At 41.1% G+C, this 19,550-nt stretch overlaps 2 protein-coding genes across 3 annotated transcripts in view; one reads left to right on the top strand and one right to left on the bottom strand.

The window, feature by feature from the left end:
* Window positions 1-5,631: 5,631 nt before the first annotated feature.
* zgc:153867 (myosin light polypeptide 6) lies at window positions 5,632-11,097 on the top strand. Of its 2 annotated transcripts, XM_008318864.3 has the most exons (7): window positions 5,632-5,764; window positions 6,141-6,168; window positions 8,248-8,391; window positions 8,502-8,675; window positions 8,921-8,998; window positions 9,729-9,763; window positions 10,841-11,097. In XM_008318864.3, exons 1-6 carry the CDS (start codon window positions 5,762-5,764, stop codon window positions 9,755-9,757), a joined length of 456 nt encoding a protein of 151 aa, XP_008317086.1. In that variant the 5' UTR covers window positions 5,632-5,761; the 3' UTR covers window positions 9,758-9,763; window positions 10,841-11,097. The 2 variants fall into 2 exon arrangements, with proteins under 2 accessions (XP_008317086.1, XP_008317085.1); XM_008318863.3 differs by lacking the exon at window positions 9,729-9,763.
* A 3,845-nt stretch (window positions 11,098-14,942) lies between these two features.
* Window positions 14,943-19,550, bottom strand: part of c1ql4a (complement component 1, q subcomponent-like 4) — an 11,398-nt gene continuing 6,790 nt past the window's right edge. Inside the window, exon 2 of the mRNA XM_008318865.3 lies at window positions 14,943-15,581. Coding sequence (XP_008317087.1) covers window positions 15,402-15,581 — 180 coding nt within the window. The 3' untranslated portion in view covers window positions 14,943-15,401. The remainder of the gene's footprint in view (window positions 15,582-19,550) is intronic.

The raw sequence follows: 19,550 nt of genomic DNA, 5'->3' as shown, positions 1-19,550 counted from the left end.
TGACAGGGTGAGGACATCATTTGATTGACAGCTGGACAAGTTGTTCATAAACCTGTAAATTTACAACCCACATCATGATAAAATACTTTACATGTGCGAAGCTGTTGTAACTGGCAGCGACACTCCAGAGATGCAAATATGTTCGACCACAACCCTGACAAAGTCACTTTGCATAATCTGGTCCCTTTAAAGTTCAACGACACATGAAATAAAAAAATACTACGCCATCTGCTGTCTTTCATTAGTAAACATGATATCTTTCTACATTTCCAGCCTGTTTTAAACAATCTGCCGTCTGGATTTTATATCAGTGCATTTGTACGTGGAGCTCTGGTAAACGGCAGACTTTAAAATGGTCCATTTGAATAAATGTCCATAATGGGCTGTTACCACGGCGTAGGCAGCATTTAGGACATTTGGTTGTGACTGTCAAAACCTACGAGTCTCCTTGATCACAAGGAAGATTATGATAAGACCAGTCTTCACATCATCCAGGCAGATATGAGCAGATTGTCCACAGCTTATTCCTCTTCCTTTGGGCTAATGGATTTGGAACACATTCCAACCGGGCAGAAATATAGCTACAGAATGGGAATCAGGCCTGAGGGCAATTCTCACTAAGTGGGGAGAGAGCCATTAAACAAAGGTGCCTGTGGTTTCATATTCAGGATACTTTACAACCTCCGTCCCAGGACATCAACAGTGTTTTTGGGTGAGCTGTTAGAGGAGAAGGGGAGGGGGTGTGTTGGGGCGAGGGCAGATGAGGGGGAGGAGGATCCATCTGCCATACTGCCGCTCCTCAGGGAGACGGGCATATCCCAGGGGTATTTTGGAGAGAGAGAGGGGCTGAAAGGATTACACTCAACCACTAATCAACAACGGTAATCTGCGGGCCCCGTACAAAATCCCCTACCGTCCAAACAACAATTTGGGACGGAGGATGAAACTACGGTGCGCTGGCACATCACGCCGACGCCGAACGGCCCGATAAGTAAAAAGTCAAAGACAAATGCAGGTGATTTTTAATTGGTAGGGTCGTCTGTGGAGGTGTGATTGGCAACGAGCCACAGTGTCTCTGTGATCAGGTGCAAGTGTCCCACAAGTGTCCCCCGTCTGATTCCCAGTGTGACCATTATGCAAACGCATCAGTGAGACAAGCCTACAACGTAAATTAGTCTAACGTGTCAGGGTACTTCCATAATCAGATCAGACTGAAAAAAGGTATTTATTCTGAAAATCAAAGTACATGAGAGTTTTAGTTGTGGAGAACATTCAAACATCTGAAGGTTCTAAAATCTTAACATTTTTAAATAAAACCAATCTTTTTTCTTCTTTTTTTCACACAGTTGCCGCAGCCTGGGCCTCAGGTGCAGCTGCTGAGGTGTTATCCTGACAGATCCCACCGTCTGGTGAAAGAATAGAGAGCCGTCTTGTTGCCACTAGTTCTATAGTTCCTTGTCACTATGGTTTTGATGTCTGGGGTCTGGGTGGGGTTTGGGTTTGGTTTTGGTGGGTTTTAAAGCTCCACAGGAGCACAGACAAAAAATCTTAATGATGCTATACCAGTCCTCCAGGGCATAGGGAACCAGAGCATCCTGGCCTGTGTTTCCCCTACCTCCTGCAGAATGCCCATTGGCCAGGCAGCTTTCTAAGCTCTCTATCCCCGCAGCCTCATTGTTCAGTGGGCCTGGCACTGTCAATATTAAGCCTGGCTAATGTGATCTAGAGGCAGCTGGAGCACCCCGATTATTACCATGACACAGCCGACGGAGGGGTGTAATATCATTAAAAATAAATCAGGTGGTTTAGAGATTTGCTGTGGTGGTGGTGGTGGTGGGGACTCTGAATAACATTCAGTGGAAGAACTGCCATAATTTCATTAGCCAATTGGGGGCACGGCGGAGGATCTGTTGAAACATTTCCTTTAACTTGGAGTAATTGAATTTACTCTCACAACACTGGGCAGAAAATGAAAGACTCGGGGAGAGAGGGGTGGTGGTAATTTTTCAAATTAGATGTTTTATAATTGAGTTCATTCATTTCAGATTGACAAAATGTAACTGGTGGTCTAAGTCGAATTTTAAGTTTTAGATCCTCTAAGAAATACACTATATACATATCTGGAAAAACTCAGGAAGATTCAACTTTTCTAGAAAGTGCATCATGATTCGCACCCTCCTGATACCCCTGATTCTTTTTAGCTTTTTGGATGAGTGTATTGTTGCAAGTGACGAGGAAAACGTGAGGTACAGCTAATCCTCTTAAAGAGTGTGACATTGAACTGTCTGCTCAGCAGACAAGAACTGAGGCTGAGTATCAACAGCCACCAGCAGAAGAACCAAACCTGTTTTTATTTTATCATCTGGGGTTTAGTTGAAAGCCACCACTCTATTCTATTCTATTCTATTCTATTCTATTCTATTCTATTCTATTCTATTCTATTCTATGTCTATGCTTTTGTCTTCTTATAATTAAAGCAAAATATATGGAGTTATCTTTGAGTTTTATTTCTTTACATTGTTGTTTATCCCTATAGGTTGACCGCCCAAGCTGTGAAGCGTCAGAAGTGCCGTTGGTCCCGCAGCGAGGGTCTTGTGTTTTCTATTGTTTCGACGCTTGCGCCACATAAGCGGTGATTTCAAGGCCCATTTAGCAGCCGATGGATTGTTACCCAAACTGTGCTGACGAGGGGAGGGCATCGATTATTGGAGCAGCTGACTGACATAGATATATGTATATGAGTATAAGGGTCAATGGTTGGACTGATCGACGATCAAATACAAGAAGGGTGGATGGACAGGTAGATACGATACAAACTTCTAGATGCGTTCAAGTTATTTAAACAAGTTACAGTGACCGTTCATTGAGGCACGATTATGCAGCAGTGACCTCTCGTGGTGTCTTTTAGAACTACAGATTTTCTGTAGTATTATTGTCTTCTTTCCGTGAGCACTTTTCTCTTTTTTTCTGTGGGCAGCTCTGAACGTTGTTTTTATTCAAATTCGTCATAGTAGTAAAACAGTGCTTCCTATAGCTGATATTGGACACTGACTCTGTTTTTTCCAATTGTGTGAATTAAAAAAAAAATAAAGTGGGGGGTACAACAGATTACTAGATTACTATTTGATAATCTGTAGTACTATACTACTAAATACTAGTAAAAAAAGTAGTACTAAATACTACAGTATTTTCTTACTACTTCAGTCTCTAGTCATCACTGCACACTGTAAGAGACAGAAGACTGTCATTCAGTATACTGTATGTACAAAACTTGCTGAACAATCAAATGTTATTCAGTTTCTCTCCACAAGATGGCTCTATTACATAGTGCCAATGGTTTACCAGGACGTGAGAAAAATAGACTTCCTCAGTGCATTTACTGCCCTCATTACTTTTAATGTGACGCTGCCAACCACAGACTGGTAAAACATTTTCAGAAGCTTCCTGCAGATGTTGAAAGACCTGAAGTCCAGTCTACTCTGGACCTTCTTATACAGCGGCCTGCTGTTGTGTACCCAGTCCGGCTTGTTGTCCAGCCCCTACCCAAGATATGACTAAGCCTCTACGGCCTCCACTTCCTGACTCTTGATGAGAACTGGTCTCGGTTTGGGTGTGTAGTTCCCAAAGTCTGTGACCAGCTCCTTGGTCTTGAGGTTTTGAGCAGCAGGTTGTTTGATTTACACCAGACGAAAAAGTTCATCCTACACCCCATGATGATCGTGTCATCTTCAAACTTCTGGATGTGACACAGTTGTACCAGAAGTCAGCAAGTCCATTTGTATTTGTGTCAGCTGGATGGTGTTTAAGACACTAGAAAAATCCAACTTTGATGTTTATAGGACAATCAAACTACTGTAGTTCTCATATTTCCCTACTAATACAACAGAATGCTGTGAGTTAGTCTATCATCACACTGCATTTCTGACCAAAATTTGAAAAGCAATGTGCTTTTTCCTTTATGAATGTCCTCAAATGCTGTTCCATGCATGTGTGTGTCCCTAGTCCAACTGCGGCTCCCTGAGCATCATCAGCATCATCAAACAGCCTATCTCTCGCCCAACCCCATTTCTCCACAGGGTACTGACACACTTTACTCCATAACTGGCAAATTCCTCTAGGTAGACATACATACCTACAGTGGGTGCGCAGATTCTAGACCATACATGCAGGCTTTCTATAAATTACTAGGAATGGCTCCTAAAAGAGACTCCTCCATCAAAAAGTCTCCTTCACCGGTGGCCCAACCCAGACTTGGTCCTCCTTACCCCTGTCTGCCTCCAGCTCCTGCTGCACCAAAATCTGCTCCAGAGCAGAAACCCAGGATGCTGCGTCCATCCGATGCCCCATTTGACCCCAGTACTTTAGAGGTGAGTGATAGACCTTAAGTGTAACTTTGTGACAGAGCTAATGTGGGACATTAAAGAGGCAGTCGGGTAGAATTGTATTTTTAATACAGTGTGAAACAAGGTTAGAAAGAGCAATAAATCTAAGCAAATAAAACACAATAAAAATGATTCATGGGAAACAAGGATAAAACCATGTTTTAACTGATATCAGGATGCAAATGGTTGCACCAGTGTAGGAAGAATGAGTCTTTAGAAATAGGACAGACCCAGTTAGGCTGTCAATCAGTCAGTGTCCTCCTTAGGGAGAAGAGACAGTCTACAGTCACACTCCGTGCTACTTTTTTTTTTATCTGCTAGGATACTGCATCAGAACAACAGAATTCCCTTCGTGAACTAAAAACTGATCCCTGTGGCATGAAGATAAAGTGTCACGGTTTGTTCAAACCTTTAAAACACTGGCTGTGGAGAAAGTGAGTGACTAAAGGCGCCTGTTGGATGTCTCACCATGTAAGGACCATATATAGGTTTTATGAGACTCTTGACTTATTATGTCCTGTCAGGGTGATCAAACAGAGCTAACTAAATCATACAAGCCTAAATCTTAATTCCTCTCTTAAAGTATGCACCAGTCACTTCCATGTTTTTTAATTCCCCCTGTTTGAAAGATGGACATATAAAGACTACCAGGTTTTCCTGACCTAATGACATACTATATATATATCACAGGTCAAAGACCGTACACTTTGAATTCCCACATTAGACTTTGAAGCAATGATATATCTTTCTTTGTGCTTTAACATTATTGTCATCATTGTGCTTTCTATGTTTTACTGCAGCATTCTCCACCGTTCTGCTCTCCATCATTATGCATATAATCTGTGGTGATGTCATGTTCTGTTGAGCTGTACTCCTCCAACAGTAAGCAAACGTTAAAATTATGCCCACTTTGAAGTGACCAGGTTGAAAACTTTAGGTATTCTGTCTTCAGTAATGTTGAAATAGCATTCATTCTCATTAATATGTTCTGTCCTTATGTTTTACTTTCGCTTTTAATACCATAAACGCAAAGATTTAATGAGCTTCAGGATATACAACTGCTGTTACAGTTGACTGGGAAGCATACCAAGTTGTTAGTTTCTATATATGGAGCTGTAAGACTTTGTTTCCTCAACCTGAGAAGGGCGAATCAGTCCTCGTTCCCTTTCATATTTGGACCAATAGTCGACCGTTATGTATAAATCTAACCAATCAAAAGGCAGAAGATAGGCGGAACCGTACGATCTAGTTGCCGCCGCATCGTGCGTCTTACGTCATGACGCAGGACTGAAAGGGTTTTCTCCCCCTGTTCTGCTTTGAAGTCTGTCGCCTTCTTCCTCTTGCCGACGCTCAGGACACACCTCAGCCTTTACACAAACATGGTAGGGTTTTTTTGTAGTTACACACAACTCAAATGATTTATATGCTTTTTATTGTATACTGGTATCATTATTAAACATACGCTTAGCATTGAAAACCTATTTTTTGTAAGGACTAGCTGTTTGCTAGCGGAACTACAACTTATGATATGCTAACGTTAGCATGTAGGAGGGTAAAGGGTAAAGTAGAAAATATATATACGGTGAAAAATACGCCTCAAAGCGTTCGGATGTGTGAAAAAGCGATTATACGTTGTGTTCAAGTGATATGTTATGTTTTAAATATGAAACTTGAAAAAAATTCGGTGTTCTGGTGTTGGTGTTCGATATAGCTAACTACAGAAAAGACTTTCACGTCCCATAATTTCTTTCCGAACAGTCTGATTTTTCGGAAGATCAAATCCTTGGTGAGTTTAAATTTCTTTTAAAATTTTAATCTTCCGCTCATTTCTTGTATTGCATGTCCTTCATTATCGCTTGTTTCAGATGACACTTTGCCCCTGTAGCTTCACTATCACCCTGCTCTGTACATGCCTGTCACTGTAGCCGTGTTCAGGATAGCGTTTCCTTCTCTATTTTCTTACTATTTCATTACTATCCACTTTGCCACTGCTTGTCCTTTACAGATTGAGTTTAGCCTGGATCAGATCCATGGTAAGTTTGCGTGAAAGGGACTGTCTTAACAAAAATAAGCCTGTGGCTGCCTTTCACGGGAGTGTACAGGGTGTGATCTGCATGTTGGTTTTGGACAATGCTAATCGTTTTAACTTGCCTCATTGCATCGTTTGGTATGTCAAAGTCAGTCATATTTTGCACATAAGGCTGTGTTCCTTATGGGGTTTGACTGTGCAGCAGTGTTTATGTTGAGTGGAGTCTAAAAGTCTTAAGATTTTATGAAGTGTCTTGTGTCAGTAATGAACCGGACATCTTTCAGACCACATATGTCTTGTTTTTTTTTGCATATCTCTTTGTTTCATTTTGTACCTGATTGTGGGCCTGTTGTATTTTCAAGCAGCACATCCCCACACGCGTCTCCTTTTTTGGTGCTGGATACAGTGTTGGATAGTTCTTGTCCTAGGGCTGGGTTGTTTAATAACTGTTGACATAATAGGCTAAAGTTTTTCTCTCCTCCTACTTTCCTCCACTCCTCTAATACCAAATATGGTGTTGGGAAAAGTGCTAGCAAGCCAGAAGGGAAGAGGCACATTCCTCAGAACAGGAAAAACTCCACAACACTGCTGGTGCTTTTTCAGGGAGTAGCTTGTCCCGTAAAATCAGGAACACCTTCTCAACCAGATGTTATATAAAAGCCAGTGTTTCCCTAAATTTTAGATTTGTTTGTCTCTTTAGCTGTTGACTAGAGTGCAACCTAAAGCCACCTTTTTGTCAACAACAAGATTGCGTCAGTGTTAAAATTAGATAAAGCTTTTGTTACTCTGCTTTGACAACTGGAGTACCCTGACTTGTTAATATAATCATTTTACTTCTCTCCACCCACAAACCTTCAGACTTCGCTATTGTTTTGTAAAATGTTGCAATCTGACTGACACAAGTGAAGTAATAGTGAAGTGTCAGATTATCGTTTTTTTCTCTTCAAGAATTAAATGTTTTTGAATACAGTACCTGAAGAATAATTTTGACAAACTTGTGCAGATAATAACACAATACCTTTTTAGTACTAATATAGATGTGATGTTTAGTTGAATACAAACTGCCCATGTAAACATTTTTAAAATGTACTTTAAGCTATATTTTTTTATTTGGTAAACCTTGACTAATTTGGTTCTGTTCATGTTACAGGGTTGAGATTTGTTTTGCTTCATGACATGTGTCACAGTAATCCAGCAAAAATGTAAATGACTCTATGCCAAGAATTTTTTTGTTATTTCCTGTTAGGAGGAGGCAGCATTGTGTGAGTGCATCCAAACATGACAAAAATTATATTTGATCACGGTCTGGGTTTCAGTCGCTTCAGAACCCTGATATACAAAAGGTGATGCTTAGGGCTCACTTAGTGCTGCCTGGATCTTTGTTTGTATTAGTATTTCATTTGTAACAATTTGTAACACTTGTGTAGCTGCAATGTTGACACATTTTCAGATTTCATAACTTTCACTTCTTACCTTGTTGTTAATGTTGGGATTGAAAAGTCAGACTAGATGATTAACACAAACCTTTGAATTGAACTTTGAGGATTGTTTGCTAAACTCACACACGTTTCTTATAACTGAACTTAATTAAATTAATTAAATATCTTTTGTGGGATTTTACAAAGCGTTGTTAAAAATGTTTGTTTCCAGTTCGTTGTCCTGAATTCACTCACAATCACTTTGGCTTTTTTTCTGATTTCACCTACTTTCAGTTAACTTCCTTTCCTGTTGCTTCTATTTGTATTTGATGCGCCTATGTGCCTATTTATATTTGATACACTGTCTTCTTATCGTTGGAGTAGCTGCTCTGATTTGCTTTGTGTCATTAACTCACAGAGTACAAGGAGGCCTTCCTGCTGTTTGACAAGACAGGAGCTGGCAAGATCAGTTTCAGCCAATGTGGGGACGTAATGCGGGCCCTGGGACAGAACCCTGTCAACGCTGAGGTGCTCAAGGTCCTGGGCAACCCCAAGGCTGATGGTGAGCCAAGGAAAAAAAATCTTGCTTGGACTTGTTTATAATTCTGTTGTCAGTGGGCTGTAAACGTCTCCAGAGGCGCAGTCTGAGAATTTCCATTTATCTTTCTGCAGAGATGAACATGAAAATGCTCGACTTTGAGCAGTTCCTGCCCATGTTCCAGGCCGTCGCTAAGAATAAAGATCAGGGATCCATGGAGGATTTTGTAGAGGGACTGCGTGTCTTTGACAAAGAGGGTAATGGTACAGTAATGGGGGCAGAGCTGCGTCACGTTCTTACCACACTAGGTGAGTTCCTATTAGTACCAAGTGAATAGTGTTTGTACAGTTTATTATTATTCTTTACTGCACTCACATAATCCACTGCAAATATTATATTTTTTCTGAATAAAGAAATGTAACGCTGATTGCCTTGCAATTATATTTCTGTAATCCTGATATTCCTGTATTTCTGCTCATTAGAGTAAAATTGTAAATATATGAATCTAAGCTACTCCTGTAATGTAAACAAATATTTGATATTAAACCTTCAGGTGAGAAAATGACAGAGGAAGAGGTGGAGACGCTCTTGGCAGGACATGAAGACACGAACGGCTGCATCAATTATGAAGGTAAGAGCCAAAAAAAAAAAAAACGAAAACAGACTGGAGCATGTTTTGAATTCTGCTTTAATTAAATGAATGGTGTTTATGCCAATACTTAAAATGTGTTTTATGATCATCAAACACACAGGGGTGAAAGACCAAAATGTAACGCCTCTATCTAAAATTGTCTACATTATGTAGGACAGGAGCTTAAGTTTTAGTTTTGGTATTTAAACCACGATCAAAACGTCAGTTGTCGAGCTCACACAGACAGGTGGAAAGCTGGAATCCATTTGTTAGCAGTTATCACTGCCTGATCTGAACAGGAAGCCCTACTGTGTTTTACTCGCGTCTGACATCCAGGCTATTTCCTGTTTCTGGTGCCAGAGGAACCAATGCTGCCTCCATGCACCAAAGCTTGGCAGGAATTTAAAAGAAAAAAAGAAAAACGCGTCATTTAAAAGCATGAGTATATATAAGTAAAAAACAATTATCAACTCACATCATTCCAATATGTTGCGTTCAATCTTTGATAACTGCATCAATGAAATATTATAATTGACATAAGTGTTATACTCAGGTGAATGTAGATTTTAAATTTTTTGATCACATGAATGTCTGTTAATGGTGACATCTGCTGTCTAGTCTGTGTTCCTTTCACGTATTTCAGTTATTTATTTTTTAGTTATTCACTTCTCTAAGAAACCCTGTATCCATACCGACTGCTGACCCTGTGTTAACTGTTCTCCCTCCACAGCATTTGTTCGCCACATCATGTCCGGCTGAAGGCTGGTACGGGCATTTGAGTATACATGAAATGGCACCATCCAGGCTTTCCTGCTTTATTATTGTCGCATAATTCCCATCAGGCTACTCTAACACTAATCAGCTGCAGAGTTGACCTTTTGGATGAGCAAACAGGATCAATTATGCTACTGCAAAGTAGACCTGATCAGTGCTGTAGAAGCCTGCGGGAAACCCTGGTGCTCCCTCTTATCTTTAGCGCTGAGGTCTTGACTAGTGTGTAGCCTCCTGTTGCTCTGTCCCACTCTCTTTTCTGCAGCCCTCTGTCTCGGCCCCTGGCTGCAGCACGGTCCCTCTGCATGTGTCAGAGTGGCCCCTGTTTTATAAGGGGACACGATGGACACACGTGATAGAGACTGGTGTCATTCAGGAGAAAGGGAGGGGTTGGAGACCTGGAGACTCGGGTCGAGCCTTTTGACCTGACCTGCGATGCACTTTTACAGCAGCTCTTTTATCTCATTTGCATGTCCACTGATGCTGGTACAACAAGGCTTTTGTTCTATGGGTTTCAGAGGTGCTGCTCTTTTTCATAGACATTAGATTAGTGGTAGTAAATTAGACATTTTCATATGTGAACACCAGCTCCGGGAGAGTGAACCAGTCCTTTTTTTCCTCTACTAACCAGAATCTGGCAATAAGTCACTCTTATGCTGATGGAAGCTGACTTAACAGCTAACTACTCTGACTAGTCTGTAGCTACCTTGAACCCCCCCCGACCCCCTCCCTTTTCTGTGCTTCTCAACTAGAGGAAAGCATACAAGAGCGATGGCTTTTCTAACCAGCAACTTGGATCATGGCCTAATACTCTGGCTGAGTTGGAGATAGAGACGATTCCCTCAACTCTTTCTCTTTTCGCCTTTAGTGCTTTCGACCAATCTTTTCACCATGGGTGAACAGAACACAGAGATCTGGCCCCAAATGCAGCATGTACCACACAGGTGTACCTGGGAGGTTTTAGTAACGGGACAAGCCTTTGCTCCACATGCTGCATTTGGAGTGGGTCTCATTGAAAACCCACAGGACAAACTTTAACATTTGTCTTTTTGTTTTTCTTCTCGTTCTCAGAGCTGGTCAGGATGGTGATGAACGGTTGAAGATGAACATCATCCTCACTCTTTTTTTATATGTACCTTGTCACATATACCTTCCTATTGCAGTTGGTCTACACAGTGTTGGCCATATCATTCATTTTCCATTAATTTGTTTTTTTTCTTCACATTTAATTTAAGTGCCTTTTACATTCCCTACTAAAGACCACAGAAGATCTGGCTAATGCTCCCCACTTATGTTGTTTGCATTCAAATAAATATATTCCCTGACAACCTCCGTCTTTCGAGTTGATTTGTTTCGTCACAATAGATTTTGAATGGTCTATGCGTTTTGTTTTTTCTTTAACTGGCGCTAGAGGGCAGTGTTGTAACTGCTATCCATTTTTCTTAAATGGGTATTTATTTATATATCAAAAATCATTATTTTGCTGGGTGTGCTGTTGTGAAGCGGAAAATAACCGAAATAAAACATTTGTGAATTGTTACATTTTACTTTATTTGAAAATGATCAGGTCAAGTATGGGGGGGGGGGTGGTGTACATTTTGCTCTTTTATGACCACACCCTGTTTTCTCAGGCACAATTAGGTGACAGAGCGGAGAGACTGTGTGCGCTCTGAACAGTTGTTTGGTAGCTGACCTTTTCTTCATTTCTCTGACAAGCAGCCATAACTATTTCCCCTCATTAGGCTCCACAACTATCGAAGTGTGCAGCTTATGCGTGTGGGATGAGGTTCAGGAGGGTGTCATAGTCCACTACTGAATAGATTGTCCACTAATTACGCCGTGTGTGTGGTCGATGAGAGTCAAGGCTATTGATTATTTTAATCCTCCCTATTTGTGAGTCTGTGATCCTCACAGCTTTCGACAGGGGAATCACTAATGGGCCTCAGCGCAGCCTGTCTCAGACCTCTCCCTGTCCAATTAACTTTCAACTGGAATCTGCCAGAAAATAGAGAGAGGGAGAGTCAGGGTCTGGGTCCTGGGGTGGAGCAGCTAGGTTCCACCTAAGCTCAGGAGCAACAGATTCAGCAAATCCTTTAACTCCAGAATTGCACAAACATCCATGCTTTGCTTAGCATAGAAAGTAGAACTGACTTGAATTCTCCTGAATGTTAGCATGATGAGTCACTTATTGATTATGGGGGGAGGGGTTTAACCACAACTCATCATGTTAGTCATCGTCTGAGCCTGTTGACTCTTGTTTTGAATATAGTTTAACACGTACATCATTTGATTATTCCTAGTTACATTTCTGTTTGTGAAATAATGATACAAATTGTTGTCTTTTTGGCTTTTTTAGACTTAGCTGTGTAACAGTCTGTGGTAGACATTGTCTGATTCTCCTGTTCATAACTGAGCATTATATAAAAAGAGGTGACAGATCATATGTACAGAGCCCCAGGATGGTTTAATTAAGTTTAGAAAACTTTTTTTTCAGTTTTGACTTTTTGGAAGTGGATTGACTTTCCTAAAAAAAGGAGTTTGTTTTGCTGTTTCCTTGTAATGTTTTAGGATTTCTTTATCCACATACGTTTATTATAATTATTATTATTACTATGAGAAATGACAAAATCCAAATACAATAATTTTACAATACGTTTGCTTAATTTTTTATACATGTTTTATATAAATATACATAATATAATAATTGTATAATAATAATTATTTTATACAGTATATATATATATATATATATACACATATATATATATATATATATGCAGTGTATTACAGAAAATTAAAGAAAAAGCTTCTTGTTTGAAACTGTGAAAAAAACAACAAAAAAAAACCCTAGCTTTCTCCAGTGATGGTTTTACCATAATATTCTCTCATAATACTCTTATAAACTACTTAAAAAAACAGCCTCAATGTTTGACATACATTTTGACAGTGCTGTGTGTCTTACAGCGTATGCTGAGATCGATAGTCGCAGTATTAATGCCTGTGTCGTCAACAGTGTCTTAAGACATATTGGAAATCCATGTTGTAGCAAGAGCGGTGGCTGTGATCAGCTTCTGCAGCTTCGATCTCTGCTGCGACTCCACACTGCCAGATTGTGTCTTAATTCTCTACGGCCACTCTGATTGGTCCCTGCAAATAAAACCTACCAAAGGTCTCATTGTGCTTCTATGTGTGTGTTAAAGGTACAGTACCTGTTCTTCAATTCAGTTCTGGTCTTCAGTGTGCAAAACATCAAGGTAGCGACACAGATGGGGAAGGTATAGATATTTTTAATAGCAATATTGTCAACCTCAGTTTGTTCCACATACCAGACACTCCATTCCAACATTACTATGTTTAAACATATGATGACACGTTGACAGGGTTAGTTATAAATAAAGTACTTAGTAAGTATGGCAGTGTAATTACAGTGTTTGTAGGGTGTAGTAAAATAGCGCAGCTCTCGTGTTGTAGTCGGCCCTGCATTTCACAGTGTACACCATTCACGCACATACACGTACACTCAGACACACACGCACACACAGCATTGTCAATAATGTACTTGGCAATTAAACCATCTTCACAAACGAGTACCATTCATAAAATGTGCCTTTGATTTGTGGAACTAACCTGTCGTCTTTATCTTCCCCGTCACCCACTGTCACGTAAGTGAAAAAAAAAACCCACAGTGGGTGAAAACATCCGTCTTTTTTCATTTAGTCTTTTTTAATCAATGCCCCGGTGATTTCTACCGTTTGTAATTCCCTTTGACAGCCAGCGGGGGCAGGGGGGTATTTTACAGATGAGTTGCAAAAAACGTAGACGAGCCGTTTGATCAGAGGTCATTAAAATGGAGGGAGGAGGGAGACATCAAAAACTGCTGAGGTAAAGACTGGGGGTGAAAAAAATGTGCATTTGTCACCATGATTAATTGCACCCTCGATACTCTTATTGCATCATAAACAATCACACTGATGGTGTTTGTTACATTCTGTTTTTTTTCACAATGTCATTTATTATGGAATACTTTATAATATTTTAGATACTGCGGATCCACAACGTGCAATTATTTATGTGCACTTTTTCTGTACATATTCTAGAACCTCATGTTTGCGCACAGAAATGCTTCGTAACGACGAAATCAGCACAACACGTTTTTTATTTAATGGGAGAAATTTGGCAGTTTTCAACGCGGCAATGTTGTTCAAGGTCAGTAAATTCTGACGGCAGGGAGAGAGATCAAGAATGTAGCCACGCTGTTACAAAGCAATATTTTGTTTCGTATCATCCTCACAATGTCGTTACTAGTGCTGTGCAACATGAACTGCAGGCTAAATTAAGGGAGACCCGTTTTCACAGTTTGTTCAAAAAGTGCAGCATAATGTGATTTGTACAGGCAGTCACATGACTCTGTTTCCATCCGTAACCAGTGACATCTATACCGGTAGCAGCTACTGTCCAAACTTTTACGATAGAACGAGACTAGAGGAGAATCTGTGCTGGTCTTTGCCTGTGTTACAGCACTAATCTAGTCTGATCCACTAAAAAAAAGCACATTTAAATCAACCAAGTTGCAGCGATGCTCTCTAAAATTGACAAAAGAAAATAAACACACAGTTTAAGACATAAACATCTTAACGATATACACTGGAGATCAAAATTAGAGAACAACTCATAAAAAATGGAATAATTCTGAAATAATACCATCTTCACTGTTCCACAGTTAAATGACATTTTATTGTGTCTATATCATTGTACGACAACACTTTTTTTCACAAAATGACTAAAGGTATTTCGCAAAAAAAATATTTTCAGAAAATGCACTGATCAAAATTAGAGAACACAAGTGATCAAAATTAGAGAACAACCATGACTTTGTCTTGGAAAAAAAAATCTGAAGGTTACAACAGTCAGCAATTAATAAGAAGTATACAGGCCTCTGCTGTGAATGACTTCAGCACATCTGCGGCCACAGGATAGCACTAGTCTCTCACACTGCTCTGGTGTGATTTTGGTCCATTCTTCTTCCAGTCTCCTCCACAGTTCGGTGATTGTAGTGGGTTTCTTGGCCATAACTTTGTCACCTAGGATTTTCCAGAGGTTCTCTATTGGATTGAGAATAAAAAATAAATACATAAAAATAATAAATTATTTTGAGAATAAATAGATAGGCACCATTTTGCAACAAATAACTCAAAGTGTAAACACAGTGTCCTAGCAGTTTAATGTTGCGTAGCATTTGTAATTATATTGTACGACAGAAGCGCAGACTCACTGTCTGTCCAAACAGATTTGCTGCGTAACAGCTTGACTACATTGTCCAACAGCTAAAACAACGTGGTGTCTACTGGACCAAATGTGAAGGTTTTTTTGTTTTTTTGGTTTCCACTGAACCAGATCCATTGCCCCTTAAACACAGAACTCTGCGTTAAAAACTGACAAATTTCTACTTTAGTTCCACTTTTTCGCTTTCGTTCTTCAAACTTCTGCTAATTGGACTCTCAGGGTGTTTGTAGTTTGTGTGTGTATTCTGTGGTACATGTCTGTGAATCTGAGGTGTACGTGGGAATAAATCTTTGTGGACACTGGTGTTCTTCTTATCCACCGCTCTCCCGGTGTACAGTAACGATCAGATTTAGTCTGGGTAGATGAGGAAGCCGGAAAAGGTGCTGTACTTGTTTGTGTTCCCTCCGTGGACCTTGCCTCCGTCCAGCTGCACACACACCTCATCACCCACGTCCAGATGCAGGATCACACTGTTGGAAGCGTAGTCGTAATTCTGATCAGCGTCCTGAGCGATGGCGCTGGCTCTCACCTGCCACCGACAGAGGACGTGTGCAATGACAATTAGAAGATGAAGAAAAGAGAGAGAGAGAGAGAGTATCCTTATTAACTGTGATCAATTATTAACATGTCACATCAGACTGTGGCGAGTATGACATCGCCTCTGCATTACCAGGATAAACAGATGGTTGGCACTGTGACCTGTGACCCCCAGAGGGCGGCGGAGAACACAGTCGCTCCGTGCGTTATCGATCAGCTGTGGCTGGGGATCAGTGTAAGGGATCAGAGGACGGCCGTGTGATTGGGTTGTGGAGAAAAGCCGGGCTCAGCGGGGACAACAGGTTGTCTTTGGGGAAACCGGCTGAGCCGGGAATGAGCAGCTATTGACCTGTTGCTCATGGTCTGGGTCCAGTTCAATATGCATGCTATTGAGTGGCTATGTCTAAGTCCAGACGGATTCACATTTATATGCCGTGTGCCGGTCGGCTCTTATTGACACAACGCGAGTGGATCTTTACTTGTTTGTTAACACATTTAATTGGGTTTACTCCTAGTGGCCATTTAAATACACACGGCCAGATCTAGTTATACGGCTGAGAGTCGGCCGTTGGTAATCCATACATATTCTTTAAACCCATAAATTACACTTAGTTGTTGAAACGGGTCTTTATAAATGGAGTTTGTTTGGAGATAAGGTAGTAAGTTGTTGTTTCTATTAATAATGTTTTTAAAAAATCCATGGACTTGTGGTGTAAAGTGTTGTGTTTCAGGGCAGGAGATTAATGTGGTTTTTCTCAGGATTGTCGGATAATTTACACAATGAATTTTTAACAACTGGGAAGTGCCTGATATTTCAAAATCAGGATTTATTCTACGTTTTTTTTTTTTTAATTAAACTGTTGGCCCATCAACACAGTTTAGGAGACGAACACTAATGAGGGGCAGAAAGTGAATCGTTCAGAAGTTCAGGCTCGTTCCTAGTCTAGTTACAGCCTTTAAAAATGTTCCATATTCCTGTCTGAATTAGGATTATTATCTAACGAAACAGATCCTTAGATTTGTGCAGCAGATGATTGTGACAGAATTTTCTTCCTGTGCAAATGCATTAGTTAATTATATTAATGCTCCACAATACTTTGTCCAAATGCAGTACAATTGCATGTGGATTATTTTTTTTAATAATCCTACATATTTTGTACTAGTTTGTATTGTCAATCAAAATATATATACAGTATCTCAGTCCATGACTGTTTTTTCTTGGCAGGTCTGAGAATATATTAAATTTGCCCTCCACTGTCAGTGGATGTCTAAATCCACTCCCTCCTCTCAACCAGAAGAATAACTGTCTTTGACAGTGTCTTCAGATGCTGAGGGAGGGACACAGACGGTCACAGATGACACGGTGACTACGTTGTCATCAGGGGCTGAGGCTGCGTCGGAGGGAGGATTAAGGACTTATGTCCACTGTTGGTCCCTTGTGGACCACGTTTGACTGGGACTTCAACATAGGAGACTTTGGTGCAAATTTCAATTAAAAAATATTTCTCTGACCCCAGATGTTGTTAGCAACTAATGTCCGTCTGCGTGTTTGTACTTACAGTTGAAAATATTCCAAAATATTCAGCAGATCTATTCTGTTCAGTCGAGCTCAGCAGACGCAGGAGTGAGTTTATTCCTGATTAGACTTCATTCAGAAGAAAATGACCATGATAAAGAGTAACCAGAGATGATGCATTTGAGATGAACACCACATAAATTCTAGCTGATCCATGAATGAAGAGCCTGGTGATGTGTACAGAATTTTTAGAATATTTGATGTGACCATCACTTTTATCCAGGTTGTACAGCAGCTGGCGCTCTGTAGTGATGATGCCTTGGCTCATTGGTTGAGTGTCCTGTTGGCCAGTGCTGTGTAAAGACAGCAGGCCCAAACATCATCATCTGCCTTACATGCAGAAGGTCATAGATTTGACCCCCGGAAGAACCACATGCTCATCGGTGCCTCCTGTGGCAGACTGTGTAGGTTGGAAAAACTCTGGAGGCTGGAGTTGTTGTTTTTAACTTGAGTTTGATGGTAAACTCTTCATCAAAACTTTCTGAAGAAAACCTCACTTAAGCTAGAGGGCGCTATTTGTATTATAGTCTGCCACAAAACACCTTGTCCATTTCATATAACAGTCTTGAACAGCTTTAGATTTTACTATTCATCACTAATCAACTGTTTTCCCATCACACACACGTACACATGGAGACGTAAAATCCCCCACAGTGGCCTGTATCAATAATCCTGAGGCGACATCTCCCACCATCAGACATGTGTCAGCCATCAGGGGCCTGGCTCACGGTCCATCCTTGCTGCGAGCGCTCAGTCTATGTCAGCAGCCAGACAACGCACGCACACGTTCCTGACAGCCCCGGAATATGATCTGCAACTCAACTACCGCGGTGTCATTCCAATCACTGGGGTCCCTGTCTCCCCGGCGATCACACATCAATTCCACACCAGTCAATCACTCAGCAGCCCAGGCGGATTTACAGTAACTGAAACACATGCTCTTTTTCCCCAGCAGTACAACATTTAGCCTTTTGTCTGCACGCGCCGTTCACCATCCATCAACTGTGGAGATGCGCTCCAGTGGAAAACACCGCCTGTGACTCCGCTTAAATGAGATTTGGTTCATGGAGCCTGCGTCTAACACGCAGCGCGCGGGAAGCATGTCACTGTGTCCACTCTAAAGCAGATTGATTAGGGGAGCAGAGGAGTTGATCTCCAGGGCTTCACAGTTCGGCAGCTCTTCACTAAAACCGTACACAGCTGTTGTTACAATTCTGCAGCAGTCCTGTTTTTAATTAGGTTTCAAGTGGTGCGGTCCACACCAGCGGACCTAAACGTGTACATGTAGAGGCATCGGTGTGAAAAGAGTTACAGTACACACTTTATGACAAAATAATAAAAATCAATTGTAAAAAAACAAACCTGCTTATTACAGTTGATCTTCATCAGAGAACGTCATTAAAATGAATTTCTTTGAAACACTTGCTGTTGAATAAATATTTAAAGCATTTGCAGTAAGTGTATTTACCCAACGCAGTAATGCTCTGCTTGGGGCAAATCTACTGTAAAATGGTGTAAAGTGTCCTCCGTCTTGATAGGAGTGTCTGCTGAGGAGACGACAGCAGTCTATTGTCTATAAAGGTTATATTGTTGTTCCTCCTGCCGTATATGTGGCCACCGCCAATATCACATTTGCATCTTTGGCTGATTGTGACAGTGATGCTGTTGTTGTGACATCAGGCGTATGTCATCCTGCTCATTATTTTGGCCAGACAGTATAAGGCAGTGACAGAAGTGCTGAAATATACACCCCCTCCCCCAGCACACCCCCAGACCCCCACCCTGATGGGCCAGCTCTGATTTTCACGTCTTAATCCATGGTAGCATGTTGTATTGTGCACAATAGAAAATTGTCACTATACAGTGTGTGTGTGTGGGTGTGAATTGGTGCCTGAGCTGTTGCTTCTGTGTGTGAGGGGCATCCATTAATGTAGACACCAGACAGAGAGGCATCAGAGATCCAGGGTGGGATTAGGGACGGGAGGCCGACAGAGGGAAGGGATACGGCTGGAGGACACAGGCTGATCCATGTGAAGCGGGCTGCACGCTGTGCTGATTCTGGAGCTGGGAGGATTTCTGAGCTGTGAGGCAGGGACGCCCGAGGCTGGCCTGTGGCTGCCTCTGTCTTGGACTAGACCTTTCATTAAAGGGGCCTCCAGTAAACACGCCTGGGAGTGAAAGGGGCAAAAGAAGAAGATGGTGTGGTGTTGGTGTCGGGGTGAGCAGCTGCAGGCTCATTCTCTGTACAAGTGGACCCACACCACAGACATGGTTAGACGGAAACAGAACAGGGTAAAAAAAAAAACAAAACACAACAAAGGCTACCAGAGACTGAAAATCTTCTAAAGAAAACATATCCTTTGACACGCCTAATATCACTTTGGG

The sequence above is a fragment of the Cynoglossus semilaevis genome, chromosome 10 (genome assembly GCF_000523025.1).
Source record: "Cynoglossus semilaevis isolate Cse_v1.0 chromosome 10, Cse_v1.0, whole genome shotgun sequence".
NCBI classification, from domain to species: domain Eukaryota; kingdom Metazoa; phylum Chordata; class Actinopteri; order Pleuronectiformes; family Cynoglossidae; genus Cynoglossus; species Cynoglossus semilaevis.
The sequence above is the reverse complement of the archived record's forward strand: the minus strand, read 5'-3'. Positions and strand labels throughout refer to the sequence as shown.

Excerpts from the sequence above, each read along its gene's own strand:
- zgc:153867 (XM_008318863.3), top strand. Across the intron at positions 6,169-8,247 it reads TTCGGAAGATCAAATCCTTG|AGTACAAGGAGGCCTTCCTG; the intron begins GTGAGTTTAAAT and ends ATTAACTCACAG. Across the intron at positions 8,676-8,920 it reads TCACGTTCTTACCACACTAG|GTGAGAAAATGACAGAGGAA; the intron begins GTGAGTTCCTAT and ends TTAAACCTTCAG.